At 42.7% G+C, this 16,259-nt stretch overlaps 1 protein-coding gene across 1 annotated transcript in view; it reads left to right on the top strand.

Moving 5' to 3' along the window:
• Positions 1-3,284: 3,284 nt before the first annotated feature.
• Positions 3,285-16,259, top strand: part of tfap2d (transcription factor AP-2 delta (activating enhancer binding protein 2 delta)) — a gene marked incomplete at both ends in the record, with an annotated part of 16,003 nt that continues 3,028 nt past the window's right edge. The window contains 8 exon segments of the mRNA XM_079526811.1: positions 3,285-3,323; positions 4,113-4,625; positions 7,299-7,359; positions 12,342-12,440; positions 12,443-12,506; positions 14,597-14,715; positions 15,532-15,673; positions 16,138-16,251. Coding sequence (XP_079382937.1) covers positions 3,285-3,323; positions 4,113-4,625; positions 7,299-7,359; positions 12,342-12,440; positions 12,443-12,506; positions 14,597-14,715; positions 15,532-15,673; positions 16,138-16,251 — 1,151 coding nt within the window.

The raw sequence follows: 16,259 nt of genomic DNA, 5'->3' as shown, positions 1-16,259 counted from the left end.
AGGCCTATGTGACAGACAGATGCATGCACGCACATTCATTTTCTGCTTCTCTCTCCTCTCTCTCCTTCCATCCACCCCCCACCCCCCCACCCCATCCCTCCCTCGCTCTCTACCCGGTGGCCTCGTGTGCATCCCTTTTAATCCTCGCATGCGACAGCCGGCCTTCACCAACCGGAGGTTTCGCCGAGCCTCCAGGCAAAACAATCGAACAGTTAATTAAAATATAAGAGACCTTGAGAACTTGTAAAGGAGGCTATTTAAAGCAACGCCGCGTGTAACGTTTGGGGTTTGTGGCTTACAGTTTATACATTTTGCGCGCGACGGCACACGGGAACGTTAAACAGAAGCCTTATGCTTAATGGGGATTTCTGGTGCAACAGGGTCCCCTGCAAGTACAAAATATGCACTGCATTATAATTGGGAGTGGATGAAAATAACGTTTTTTGGGGGGGGGTGCCATCGTTATTTGACGAGGTGTATACACAGATCCAGTTATTTTGTATTATTATTGTTGTTATTCTTATCAGCACCCAAGGCCAGAGAGCAGCAGGAACAGATGGGTATTATACATTCCTTAATTAAAGTGCAGAGTCAATACCGGCGTCACAGCGTCGGCCCATGTGACAGTCTGCACATTAATATCAGTTGTGGTGTCGCTTTGGACCTTTGGTTACAGTTACAGCTGAAATACCCCGAACCAAAACAACTCTGATTATTTCATGCATGCCATTGATTTATGCCTCCGTGTGGCTGGCAGACTGGGCCCGCAGGTAGCGGGCGGTGGAGGAAGAGAAAGACAGGGCTAGGGAGGGGGCGGGATGATGCCCGGAGTAATAGCGATAATTCGGGTTAACTAAGGGGAACTGGAGCTTTGAAAGCCACATCCATCTATCTATCTATCTATCTATCTATCTATCTATCTATCTATCTATCTATCTATCTATCTATCTATCTATCTATCTATCTATCTATCTATCTATCTATCTATCTATCTGTCTGTTTGTCTGTCTGTCTGTCTGTCTGTCTGTCTGTCTGTCTGTCTGTCTGTCTGTCTGTCTGTCTGTCTGTCTGTCTGTCTGTCTGTCTGTCTGTCTGTCTGTCTGTCTGTCTGTCTGTCTGCCTGTCTGTCTGGAGAGAGAGAGAGAGAGAGAGAGAGAGAGAGAGAGAGAGAGTTGCATGCATGGATGGCAGACTATCTGACAGACTGATAGAGTAGCTTAGCAGAGTGAACAGGCAGATGGAGAGCTCCCCCCACACTTCTCCTCAGTCATATCTCCTCAGACATATAGAGAAGAGATGCTCTCTACTCATTTTATTTGACTCTCCACTGCTCTCGAGCCGTCTCCATGGGCCGTGACCGGAAGCTCTGTATTCTTCGTTTGTGTTTGTTTTGCTCCCCGGGTGGGCGTGCAGCTAACGGCCCTGCACGGTACAGCAGCCTTCCCCTATAACTCAACGACCACCACCATGTAATTTTTGCAAACACGTTGACTGGGAAGAATTTTGATTTTGGCTGCGTGTTTTCCGTTCCAGATTTGCTTCCATTCCCAATTGTTATTAACGTGGGTATATTGAATTAGGGTTATTAAGCCTATAAAACCTAGATATAGTCTGGTTGTCTGGTTTTGGACAATAGTTAACTTTTTTTTTGTATTTTTTGTCTTTTTCTTTTAATGAATAAAGAGGAAGCTGATAATCATCATATACCGATTATATACCATTAAGTTACTATATACGCTTCTATATTCTCGCGTTGCCAGACGAATCGGAGCTCCCTGGAGACTGGCTAACCAAGTTCTAACGCCACCATGACGCTTCCGTTAATCAGAGCTCCATGCAGATCCCATAAGGCGCGCGCCCAGCCCCAGGTGAGTGTCAGCGGGAGGCTGAGGCCGGGGTCACCGTACTGACCAATTGACCAAAAGGTCTCGTGCTGATCCAAAGTGAATAATAAAATAAAGCAGCACCCCCTCCACCCCTTCCATCCAGACTCTCACAGTCAGGCACGCACGCGCCTCTCGTCAGAGACGTCACACACACAATAGATGTCTTTGATTGAGAAAATGTCTTGTGCTTCGGTTCTTCACAAAAGCACCACTTGATGGTTGACCCCACACGAGCAACAGATTTAGCAAAAAGAGATGAAAAAGAAAAAAATAGAAAGGAAAAAACAAAAGGCTCCATGAGTGAAACGCTTCGCCATCCTTGTTGTGCGTTCTGCAGAAATATGTATCCCTCGGGTTCCCCACAAGTAGCATAGTGTAAAAAGAATGGCACATACCGGTCCATTTGTCTGGTTATGTGCTAAAATTTAGTAGATGCACATTGACCATTGTCTTTGCCGAAAAATATAAAAACTGCTTTAAAAATAGCCTAATCCGAGTATATGTAATCTATTAAAACAAAACAAAAAAACAAAACAATATATTAGGCTATAAAGTGAAATAATCATAGGCTATATATATGGATTGCATTGGCATTGCAAAATGTATATAAATGTAGGCCAATTGTTTTCATTTCAATTCCGGTTAGGCTATAAATTAGAATTAAACTGCGTAAAACAATAATATTAAGAATATGAATATGACGAGTCGTCTTGATATGCCTTTGAGGCGGGAGAAATAGCACTGAAAAAGGCTCAGTTTCCAAATGAAATCCTCCATCGAAGATCATCAAAAATTACAAACGTATTTTGAGGGGAAAAAAAGAAACTCCATTTTTATTCAGTGAGTAAAATGTACCCCTAAATATTTCAAAGAAACTTACATTTCCGCAGAAAATCCGTACGATTTTGTAAACGACTTATGCAGAATGAATTTAAAAATAACAAAAACAAAACAAAAAAAACGATGAAACCGCGCAATAGACGTTGTGAAAATACAAACGGCTCAAAAAGGAAAATGTCCACAAAAAGAGTAGAAAAATGTTGAAAGAAGCACTTGGTTCCTTATTAAGGCGAAGATACAATATTTATTCCTTGTCTCCTGGGATGCTCCGCTCCGTCTATTGTCCTCCCATTCCTCAGTGCTGATGCTTAATTTTCAAAACTTCTATATTACCAAGGGACCTACGACATCAGCCGAGAAATACCCTGCAAGTACAAAATCCGTGAGCCAGCCCCGTCCGTGCAGAGGGGAGACGCTCGCGATCCACCAGCTTTCTGCCGTTACACCGAGCGCACGGGGGACTTTTTTACATTTCTCTTGGTTTTGGGATTTTAACGCATTTTTTATTATTCGATCGGCGAGGAAGAAAAAAAACCGGGTTACTTTGGAGAAAGCATAATGTCATCAACCTTCCCCGGTCTGGTCCACGACGCAGAGGTAATTTTAATATATATTCTTTCTTATAGGCTCCGTTCGTTTAATTATGAAATTATAGAAGTTATTGTTATCTTATTGGTTGGGTGAAATAGGGGTACAGTAAATTTCGTTACGGCATCTGTTGTGGCAAACGCGCGTGGATTTAAAAAAAATGCATGATGGTGAGAGAAATTGGTAGCTGCGTGTCTATAGCGCTCCCGGTAAAACAATGCTTTTTTTTATTAGTGTGGGGAAGTGAATGAGGCTCGTGTGTGTGTACGCGAGTAATGGTGTGATTAGAACATTTTAGGGCGGAACACCTCTCCGGTGTGTCTGACTCTTAATTCTTACCTGCCATCCATTGTGAGAGAGAGCTGGGACAGTAAATTTGCCAGCAGCTCGGTAATAATAATATATAACAGCGCGACTTTTAAAACACTGCAGAAGAGTGACAGGCACGCACCCCCCTCCCCCCCCTAAAAAAGAAAAAGAAAAGGAAACACCTAGGGCTCCTGTTGCCGTGCGATCGTTCCCCTTCCGGGCTTGTGGAAATGACATCTCCTTCAGGTGGTTTTAAGGAAGAAGGGGGGAAAACCGCTTTGAGAGTGTGTGTGAGTTGTGTTTTTGAGTTGTGTTTGAGCATGTTTGGGGAAGCAGTCTGCGTTAAAAGCTCGACTCGACTCGACTGAGAAAGAGAGAGAGAGAAAGAGAGAGAGAGAGAGAGAGAGAGAGAGAGAGAGAGAGAGTCAGTATAGCTGATGCTAAATGACATCGCTGATATATTTTTGTTCGTATGGTTATTCCTCGTAGATACGTCACGACGGATCAAACAGCTACCGTCTGATGCAGCTGGGCTGCCTGGAGTCCGTGGCCAACTCCTCGGTCGCCTATTCCTCCTCCTCTCCGCTCACCTACCCGGCGACGGCGGGGACGGAGTTCGCCTCGCCTTACTTCTCGGCCAACCACCAGTACACGCCCCTCCACCACCAGTCCTTCCACTACGAGTTCCAGCACTCGCACCCGGCCGTGGCGCCGGAGGCCTACGGCCTCAACTCGCTCCACTCGGGCCAGTACTACCAGCAGATCCACCACGGGGACTCGGCGGACTTCATCAACCTGCACAGCGCCCGCTCGGCCCTCAAGTCGTCGTGCCTGGATGAGCAGCAGCGGCGCGAGCTGGGATGCCTCGACGCCTACCGGCGCCATGACCTGTCGTTAATGACGTCACACGGCTCTCAGGCCTACGGCATGCACCACGCGGACCAAAGGTTGCTGCCCGCGGCCGGCTTGGGTCTCCCTACGCCCGGGGCTGACGACCTGCAGGTACCGGCCTCTACTCCTCCATCCCTCCATCCCTCCCTCCCTGGTTGAACCGCCTCTAAACTAAAAGGCATGGCTGACTTGTTTCTTTCCTCCTGGCTTGTTTCTTTCCTCCCCCTCTTTCCCATTCAAGCCCTCTCAAGTTCATAATCGTAGAAGCTCAGCTGCCCTGGTCTGGCCTGGTCCTATAGGCCCTACCTGGCCCATTCAGCATCTGTCCCAGTGCCCTATTCACCCACTGCCCCACTGCCCTACTCCTTCAAAACAGCCTTTTCCCCCCATTGTACCAACCTCACAGCAAATCCAAAATATCAGGGCCAGATGTCTGTCTCATGCCCGCCGTTAACAGTCTGTCTGCCCGGCTTGTGCCTTTTGTAAAATCGCCCATCGGCACTGCACGCTATAGACTGGTACACTCCACCAAAGAATGCATTCTACTGGCTAAACAATATTCGATAGCTTCTTTAGCTAATCTCGATGCCAAGTATAAGAGAAAAAAGAGAACTTGATATATCCAATGAGTGTAGGTTAAATAAGAGTCAAATCCACACGGACCGTGATTCTGAAAGGCAGGCCCATTTCTAAAGGTTAATTGACTAGCAGTCTATACTATTCCATTGTGAAGTCGGCCCTTTATTTTTCCTGAAACACACGTGACCCATATTTTACATAATTCCTTTCGATGTAAAGAAATGGGCGAGATGAGAACGAATTCGCACTGTTTGTGTGTGTGTGTGTGTGTGTGTGTGTGTGTGTGTGTGTGTGTGTGTGTGAGTGTGTGTGTGTGTGTGTGTGTGTGTGTGTGTGTGTGTGTGTGTGTGTGTGTGTGTGTGTGTGTGTGTGTGTGTGTGTGTGTCCGGCTGTCTGCTGAGGCAGAGAAAAGCCGCTGGTTCTCTATTCTCCGGTAAAGGGCGGATTAACGGATCGGGGTTCGGGGCACAATGGCCCGCTCGAGCGCCGTAAAGCACCGTAGTTTATCCAATTACGGACTTAACGTCAATCAACTTGGTTATTTATGCAGCGACATCTGAGCTATAGTTAAAGACGATATGCTTAAATAGGGTTTAACATACTGACAAATAATTTCAGTTGCGTTAACTATTTACCTTGCTGGGACTTATCTGGATGGCACCGCAGGCTATACTGTTTTCTCACTTTTGAGACTTTCCTATTATGCTCCTGCGATTTTTACAAGCAAATATTTATATTAATTATTATGATATTATTATGATATTATTATTATTACTGCTATATTTTGTTTTTATTGAACAATAATAATATATTTGTTTTATTTTAATACATTTGAATATTTTTGTTATGCCATTCCCGATTTGTATTATTCTATACTGTTAGGCTTTTTGTTATTGGCTGCATGAAGTAGGCTAATAATAATTCTTAAACAATATTGATGATAATAACATTGCTATAGCAATTGTCGAAGCCAATCGATATACAGAATTCTGTCTGTTTTTCATAATTCAGTTTTCACAATTATGATTTAGTTATTATAGCCTATCCTTATAGTTATTTAGTTTGAAATTCTATAATGTTAATAATAATAATAGCCCAATAATAATAATCATAATAATTGTCTAATGAAATATTTTAGATATTAAAAATATTTCTAGCTCAATTTCCACTTAACAATAATAACAGTAATGTTAGACCACTAACAGGTTAGTGGTCTTTTATATAGAATGTGCTATTTCAATAGTCTTCTATATTTAAATTATTGTATTGGAGAACTCTCTCTCACACACACACACACACACACACACACACACACACACACACACACACACACACACACACACACACACACACACACACACACACACACACACACACACACACACACACACACACAGAGAGAGTTGAACCTTTTGAAGAAAAAAAAGAAAGGGAAATAAAGAAAGACTGGCACATGAACCTGAGTTTCCACGAGAACAGAACAGATGCGCCCAGTCTCGTGCAGCACGGTCGCATCTTTGAGCGCGTAAAGGGATTTTCATGCTGAACAAAAGGAGCTGCCACACCTTTCGCCCGTCACTAAGCTAATTCATGCAAGACCTCTGCGTTTTGTATATTGATTTTATAATCACTTTAGCTGCGGAATAAAAAAAGAAGAAGGGTAAAAAAAAACAGAGAGTTGGTTAAGAAGGAGCTACAAGGCCCTTTCAGCGTATTTCATTTTAATCAGGGGCTGTGCGTGTGTGTGTGTGTGTGTGTGTGTGTGTGTGTGTGTGTGTGTGTGTGTGTGTGTGTGTGTGTGTGTGTGTGTGTGTGTGTGTGCACGGGTGAACCGGGGCCCGGCCTCGAGGCTCACACGAGGGATTAAGTGTTTTCTGAATAAAGGCTCGTGTTCTCTTTTCTTGATGACATTGTTGATAGCAAGGCCCTGCACGCGAGCCCCCTGCATGCGTCTGCAGAAAAATGGCGCCGCTACTGCTAATAGGTTCCACAAACACTATAGAGTGTTTCTGTTTCTACAACAGGTTGGCCCGCCACATTTGATTTGAAAACATGTTTTCTCAAGTCCAAATGAACGACATCCGAATTGGCCTGTCGTTGGCTCATACTAGCCTACTAATAATTCTAAAAACATGTCGCCTAAAGTCACACATTCGTAATATGTTCTCTTTTGGCTCATATTAATGAAACGGTGTCTCTCCACAGGGCTCCGTGGAGGCACAGTGTGGGCTAATGCTGAACGGCCAGGGAGGCGTCATCCGGAGAGGTAAGGCTCCCTCCGTTCATCTATAGCGGTTACACGAGCAGCTGACACGAGGAGACAGCGAACAACACACACACAAACAGGAGGAGCAGCACTCCGCCTGTCTCCTGTCAACACACAAACACGAGGAGAGGAGTGCCTCTTTATTCTCCCCTCGCCTGTTTAGACACACGTTCTGACGCCAAGTTGAAAAAAATAACTGATCTAGGCTGTAAGTAACAGGATAACAACGCGTTCCGTGTTAACTTGTAGATCCGCTTTTTTTTGGCAAGCATTAGCCAATGGAAGCAGGCTAAAAAAAGGCAACTATAGGCATATCGATGCATCCAAATAAAATAAAATAAAATCGTTTCAACATCAATCATTATTAAAACAAATATATATCCTAGAAGCATAGCATATTTTGCAGGCTTTTATCAACTAAACTAAACCAATTTTTTTAATTATTATTATTATTATTATTATTATTATGTTTATGTTTGGTGCAAAACATCTCAACTAATATGTTTAACCTTTTTAATTTGAAATACACAAAACAACTCTTTATTCATTAATGGTCGTATTATATATTTTATTCAATCATACGGCAGTATATGTTATTATTATAGCCTATAGGCGTAATAGTAATTTATAAAGCAGAATAGTCTTAGGCTATAGACTATATAATTACCCAAACAACGTTGTTAAGGCTGTTTCTTTTTCTCAACGACAATAATTAAAATAGTATAGGCTATAATACATATATATTTTATATGTATCATATCACTTCTTACTAAATAAATCAGAAGATAATTCGAGCTGAAGGCATAAAGCTATATAGTTTATTCTAAACATGATATCAGGCTATTATAACAGTGAGCCAGCTAATCCTATATGCCTACTATAGGCTTACATGCTAACGAAATAATGATTCAGCAGCTTAGGTAATGAAAGTTATAAGACAATTCTTGAAAAAAGATGACTTTAAAGCCAGGATGATGAGTTACCTTTTGCATGAATGTTTTGTCATATGTGTTGAGCTTGATCTCTTATAGACACATCTTATATTCCTTGTATAGGCTAATGCATTACAATATTAATATTTATTCCCAATGCAAACATTGTTCGTTACTGCCTGTGTGCTAAACACCAAACCCTCCTCTGTCGAGATAACTAATCAAGCTTGTCACAAAAGGAAAGCATGGGGGACCGCTCCACTATTTTTCTTTCTTTCAGTTTGTTCTTTCTACAAGTGTAAGCCACCATGCAGGTGTGAGCAGAGATGTTGGCAATTCTGCATAGTTTGCAGGGTGAAAGATGAGGCTTTAGAGCTATAGCGTGCATGAAGCAATTTCCTCATGAGTGCTCTCCGGGTTTTAACCCGAGCGAGATGTACGCCTGCTCCATCAAAGCCTGTTTTTAGTCGGGGCTCTTATTCACGCTGCTACCCCTGGCTGCAAAGCAGGCTATACCTGGTGTTAATTTAACTCCAAGAGGTGTACACACACAGACCTATAAAGGTTGCACTATAGACTCTCGGAGTTAAAGGAACACTGGTGATTTTGACTGTGTATAGCCTTATGCACACAGTTTTCCATAGGCATACAGAAAGGAAAGGCTGCATGTGTTCTCGGGTTTAATTTTTCATCAGCTCTTGCCGAGGTGCTGGGGCTTTTCTCGCGGATTGACGCGGGAATCCCTCCGCTATCACTTTCGGTTAATGGTGTGCTGTATTTCGCCCTGAGCTCAGCCCGCTCCAACCATCACAACCAATAATCTTTGCTTTACCGCCCGCTCCCGTATCGATAGCTTCTCTCGCCTCGGGCGCACGCTTTGATATGCTAATGCCGAGCGGGGCCCCCGAATTCAGTGGAGATCATATTAATGTTGTTCTTTCTGACTGCGGCTTTGGCGCCATGAATATTCACGTAACCTTTTTCAAAAGAAAATCACTCAAGAAAACGCGGATCCTACTTAGGAGGAGTCGTCTGTGTTTTAATCAAGCCGGTATCACTTTCCCCGTTCGGCTCCTATACGACCAATCCTGATCAAGCTTATCTGGCAGACGCGCGCCTCCGTGGCAGCGCGTGCGCACCCACACTTTCTCTGTCAAGACACTGGCTCCGGCTTTTTTTTGTGTGTGGGCTGACTGGAGCTATAAACATTGTTGTTAAAACAGGAAAGAGAATGACATTTGGCCCGTGTCTCCTTTTCTTTAATTTTCGTGGCAAACTCGTAAAAGGCACTTGATTCCGCGTGTGATCCCGCCCGCCGCTCGCGCCGCAGCCCGAGGCTACTCTCCGTTGCTTAAATACCGTTATCGCCTCTGGGCCCGCGCGCTCCACTGACTGCACTACCGGCAATAGCTCTTTTCGATTGCCCTTGGCAACATAAAATACAAACTACTTTGAATCAAAACATTTTAGGGGAATTAATATGATGTGAACCCGCAGCTTTCAGAGACGCACGCCCTGTCAAAGCACGTGAGGCTGACAGACAGGTCTGCCTGCCCGGTATGTGTCGCAAACACATGCACGCAGAGCTGGACACACACACACACACACACACACACACACACACACACACACACACACACACACACACACACACACACACACACACACACACACACACACACACCTAGGCCTATAGCATAATGATTATTTTTGGAGCACTATAATTCCATGGTCAGTTGGAGTGCATGCATGCCATGGATGTACCGGTGCCTTCAGCACCACGGAGCTGTGGACAGCACGACTGCTTTTCAGCACCTGAACAGCGACTACTGAGCACCTAAAGGCCATGACGGCATTTCAGCACCTGGACAGCTCCCACTAAAGGCCATAACCGTAGCAGGTGCTGTCCAGGTGCTGAAATGCATCCGGAGCGGTTGTCGCTGTTCGTCCGCACCTCCAGGTCACCGTCAGCTCATTCGGGTCATTTTTAATCAATAGCGCCTATATAGCCCTTTCGCCTTTGCTTTGCTTTGCTTTGCTTTGCTTTGCTTTGCCTTCAGCAAGGATGGTATATACAAATACAAATAGTATAGTACAAAACGACCTGCATGTGAATAAAATAGTCCAAACACAATGATCCATATTGTTGGTATACGTAATTTCCTCATCCGCTCATGGCCTAAAAACAAAGCGACACGCCCCGCTGTTAGAGAGAGTTGATAATGAAGCAAATTAATTATAGAAGCCTATACATCAGACAATAGCCTCGGGTTTCAGATGCTAGAGTCCTTAGTTCAAGTTTGTGTTTAATAAACACGCCTACTCATGCAGTCAATACATTCCATATCCAAAGAACTTTGATTCTGATATTTAAACAATTCAAATTGTGATGCAATACTATATTATAAGAAATAAATGTATGGCCATTAATTCACATGCATGCTGCAGTCTAAAATGGGAAATTGATCTTGTGGTGCATGGTCATAATAATAATAATAATAATAATAATAATAATAATAATAATAATAATAATAATAATAATAATAATAATAATAATAATTATTATTATTATTATTATTATTATTATTATTATTATTATTATTATTATTATTATTATTATTATTATTATTATTATTATTATTATACACATCGAAGTAAAAGAAAAAAAACATGTTCAATAAGGTGGAGGTGCTTATCCTTGCCTTTGGATCAATAATGTAACACATTATTGTGTTACATTGTTCAAGTATATGATAGCATGCTACATCCATGTATTAACAATGACCTGTGCATATACAATATGTTCAATATGAAAGGCGTAAGAAATGTTACGAAAATGAGTTCAATTGTATATTAATAATACAAATATGTTGAGATCATAAAAATAATGTGATTTTGACTAAATGTAATCATTCATATTATACACATTTTGGCCTAATGTCAATAATGTTGTCAGGATCATAGAGCATGCAGATTGTGCACATTCACATCTATCACCACATCCCATCACTTCCATCTCAGCTAATGCACATGTCTGTGTCTGTGTCTCATACAAAGTGTTTACAAAGACTAGCTATGACAACTTTGTCACATGGGCTACTCTCTAGTCTGGTCTGTGCACTTCTAACTGAGGTTATTTGTCTAGGGGAAAGGTTTTGTGAACATTTTGGTCAACCAAACTGAAATTATTTAATGCTATGCTACTATGCTAATGCTGCTATCAAACACCAGTAAAATAACCTAAGTGTATTCAATTTACATCATTTGGACATGCAGTTCAGTTATTTAACACTGACCCAAAACAACCCGTGCAGGTTCATTTAGGTAAAATCCTATACATTCTGTCAGTTAAATTATTACTGAGGGTGTTACTGTAGCATTTTTAATACATTACAATGTAAGTCTTAGGTTTTATTTGAATTACTGACTCAGTAGAGTTCCATATACTGTATCTGTAATTCTGTATCTGCATAATACAATGTAAAAAAAAAAGGTCTGTTGGTGTAAAGTTAAATATACGACAATTTCAGTATAGCACTACTTAATAAATACAGTAAATGGATTTTGTAAAATGTCAATTGAAAATAAGATGCATATAAAGACCATTTTAAGATGGGCAATATTCAGTTGTAATTGATTGTCTATAGCTAGCAGTAAGTGTACATTTAACCTTTTTGCTCTTTATTGAAAATTGTATCCATTGGCAAATGATGTACTGAGGGCATGTGACTTGTTCCCTCTGTGTCTTATTGTGTTCATTTGTATTTCATTCATTCATTAATTCATTCATTCATTCAATCTTCTGACTCTTTATAACTATCTACATTATAATAGCCAATAGCCTTTTCTAAAGTGTGTATTCTATTCTACTCTTACACTGTGTTCATTTAACTGTGACGGTGTAAAAAAAAATGTATCCATAATAGTTCAAATAAGTCAGGCTTTTGCGTTGCAATGATAGAACAGAAGCATTGCTTTCCAAACCGCTTAGCACGACACTAGCCGTCCATGTAACCACTCCAACATGCAGGCGTTGTTTTGTTTGCGCAGGAGGAACGTGTGTGGTGAACCCCACTGATCTGTTCTGTTCAGTACCGGGCCGTCTGTCACTGCTCAGCTCCACCTCCAAGTACAAAGTCACCATTGCTGAGTGAAGAGAAGACTGTCTCCGCCAGAGTGCCTCAATGCATCCCTACTGGGTGGTATACTCCGCAGGTCAGTGCGCACGCACGAACGCACGAACGCACGAACGCACGCACGCACGCACGCACGCACGCACGCACGCACGCACGCACGCACGCACGCACGCACGCACGCACGCACGCACGCACGCACGCACGCACGCACGCACGCACGCACGCACGCACGCACGCACGCACGCACCACACACACACACACACACACACACACACACACACACACACACACACACACACACACAGTATGTTGTGGCCTTCATTCCAAACGTGTTTAAACATCAACGGTCCAACACAACTTACATGACAAAGAAATCCCCACAAATCCCCATCTATATGGGGACATCAGCGAATCCACTTTGAAGTCGGCAGGCTATAAAACTATAACTTTCATAGTAACAAAATAGCAAAATAACAAAAACACTTATAGCTTAAAGCTATAGATGGTGTTGGAGAGTATTGCTTGGATTTCGTAGAGCTGTTGTAGGCGAAACAGGACCAGGGCTGCACGCGCTGTGGTGCCCAGGGAGACACAGAGGAGAGACCAGGCCAAAGCACGGCAGGATCAGAGAGAGGAGAGGAAAGAAAGAGTTGCCAGCGTTGTATTATTGATGAGATTGAGAGAAAGGGAAAGGGGAGAGGAGAGAGAGAATGAGAGCAAAAGGGGGAGAGACAGAGAGAGTGAGAGAGATGGACAGCAGAGGACATGTGCAAAACATTAAAAAAAAAGATGTGTGCTCATAATAATAAAAATAAATAAAAATGTACTGCATCAACGTCAGCATCATCATAGAAGGTGATTGCACTCAATTGCACATCTGGGACTGTGTATGGTGTACACTCTATATATCAAAACGTCTCATCACATTGTTTGTCAGGAAATAAAACCTCATGTGCATTCATTTGACTGCCGAGTAAATTGCTTGTGACTCTGGTCGTATTAGATTGTAGAATAATAGAGACGTAGAGATATAGTGCTGATACTATGTGTTCAGAAGATGGATTTAACCACTTCTACACTTCATTGTCGGGGTTCCCCATGAGTCTATTCTTGACCCACTCTTTCTTCCCTCTAAACCGAATCTCTTCACCGATATAGCCTGTCTACAAGCTCACAATGCACCATGATGCGATGCAATGAGGTTGTAGATCTGCCATTTTTGCCAAATGTCTGCCTATTATAGCGCCAGGATTGAAGTTGTTAAGCAATTGATGAAAGCTGTTTTGAAAGCCAAATCACACAGCTTTATACAGTAGGTATTAGGGATGTGTGCAGCATGAATGAAAGGTATGGAATCCTTGGAGGCTATACTGTATATTAGCTTTACACTGGCAGAGATATATTATTTTTTGTATTCCTTATTAGTTAGGGAATTAGTAGTTATTAGTTAGTTATTAGTAGTTATTAGTAGAGGACCGTGAGAATCCCTCAGGAGCTGAAGCTCACACTCATTTGTCAAAAGACCTCTGACCTTTCGATCTCCAGATGAGTAAATTGTTATGATTTGCTCGATCCACTGTTCTGCCTTTCTTTGGCCACGTCAAAGAAAGTTCCATACATGCAAATGGAGTCTAACTCTGGTTACGGGACTACAGCGTTGACAGACAACCCCTTTTATGATGTATGATGATAAGAGTGCCCCTAACTTCACACAAGTGTGATTGTTTTCTTTTTGGGCTGGACCCCGTGTTATAGCTGCTTGCAGCTATATTTGTAATTGTTGTTGACCAAATCTTATATAGCTACAGTATATATTGCTATTTATGTTTATGCACATATACTATGAAGAAGGCAAAAAAAGAAAAACTCTGGGTTTACTTTGTGCAAAATATTGGAAAAAGCTAAATATGAGATCTGATTGGGTCCAGAGTCCAGACCGATCTATAGGCCTAGCCAGTCATATTTTATAATAAAATAATAACCTATATTACAGCAACACTTCACACTAATATGGTTGCAGGACCATGTGAATGTGAACACACCAAACATGCAGCCGGTGATGTAACGACAACAAATGATGTATCAGTATGTAGACGTTAGATGCACAAGGAGGGTTGGTATAGGACAAAAATATCTCTCTTAATAATATTCATCTCTTCATTCCACAGAGCGAAGTCTAAGAATGGCGGCCGGTGTCTTCGTGAGAAACTGGACCGCCTGGGCCTCAACCTGCCGGCGGGCCGGAGGAAAGCTGCCAACGTCACGCTGCTCACATCCCTGGTGGAAGGTATGTCCCGGGAACGCCCCGGAACCTTTCAAACTATTCAATCTAAACACTTCCTGGCTCCTTGACCTTCATCTGCTCAGTTTTTCCATATGATTGTCTCCTTAATAGTAGGGGTTCCCAAACCTTTGCTGACCCGTCCTACAATGAATCTCTTAAGCCGTTTTTTGAAAATAGTAGAAATAGCCCATCTAGAAGCTCACAACCTATACTATAGCAATGCTGTGAGCTTGTAGATCTGCTATTTTCACTAAATGAAATATCTCTTTGTGTAGAAATGGGTACGGTGTACGGTGCACGCATCCGCCTGGGGACGGCAGACTGCTGGGCGAGCGCTGGCGCATTGGTATGGGGGGCCAGATCAACATTTAGAATGAATTCTGTACTAGTGGCCATATATGGAGTGTGTCTTGAGAGTACAGGGTTTGATGTATGGAATGTCAGAAGTTCTCAGAACAGGTCAGCTCCATATATGGAGATCTACAGGTTTGAGGTTTTAGGTCAGATGTCGAGTTGCCATGGCCAATATTGATGACATCAGGGATCTCCATATATGGGCTTAATATTGATGACATCAGGGTTCTTCATCCCTGATGATGTCACGTGATGTAACGTGATGTCATGTGATGTCACGAGGCATGACCATATATGGAGGCGTGGGGTGGGTGACGGACGGACGGACGGACGGACTGACCGACTGACCGACTGACGGGAAATGCACGTTTTCATAGTAAATGTGACCTGCGGTCGCAACAAACGGGTCTGTGTCCCAAAATGGGCTATAGTCTCATCACTCCCCCTGTTTTTTTATGTGTACAGGTGAGGCTCTCCACCTGGCGAGGGACTTTGGCTACACATGTGAGACAGAGTTTCCTACCAAAGCGGTCGGAGAACACCTGGCGAGACAGCACAGTGAGCCGAAAGAGACAAACACACGCAAGAAGATGGTGCTGGCTACCAAGTAAGAACATGAACGTGAATGTCGCATGCACAAAATCGACTACAATTTACAATTACAATTTAGGCATTTAGCAGACGCTCTTAATCCAGAGCGATTTACATTAAGCAAGAACAAAAGCATGGGAATACATCACATATACTACAGACTACAGCAGAAGTTGCATGGTCGCACCTCAGACTGATTTAAAAAAACATGAAGCTTATAGTGTCCCATTTCTGAGGCGAACGTTCAGCGGAAATAGCTGATCCACATGCAATTTCATTGCAACATGACAGATTTTGAGCTTGTAGTTTACTGCTATTTTCAATAAAGGGGATTTGGTGGTGAAGGTGCCACCAGTTTTGTCGTCACATCTTGAAAATGTGTAAGAATAACGGTAAACAGTAAAATCCTGAGTTAAGAATCCTGTATTTTGAGTTACAAATTGATACATTTCCCTCTCCCCGTCTCTGTGTCTCTGTCAGGCAAATCTGTAAGGAGTTCCAGGACCTGCTGAGCCAAGACCGTTCTCCTCTGGGCTCCTCCAGACCTACCCCCATACTGGACCTGGATATACAGAGACACCTCACACACTTCAGGTAACACA

The sequence above is a fragment of the Electrona antarctica genome, assembly GCF_951216825.1.
Source record: "Electrona antarctica genome assembly, chromosome: 17".
Lineage (NCBI taxonomy): Eukaryota > Metazoa > Chordata > Actinopteri > Myctophiformes > Myctophidae > Electrona > Electrona antarctica.
Note: the sequence above shows the minus strand (reverse complement) of the source record. Positions and strands in the feature narration are given on the sequence as shown.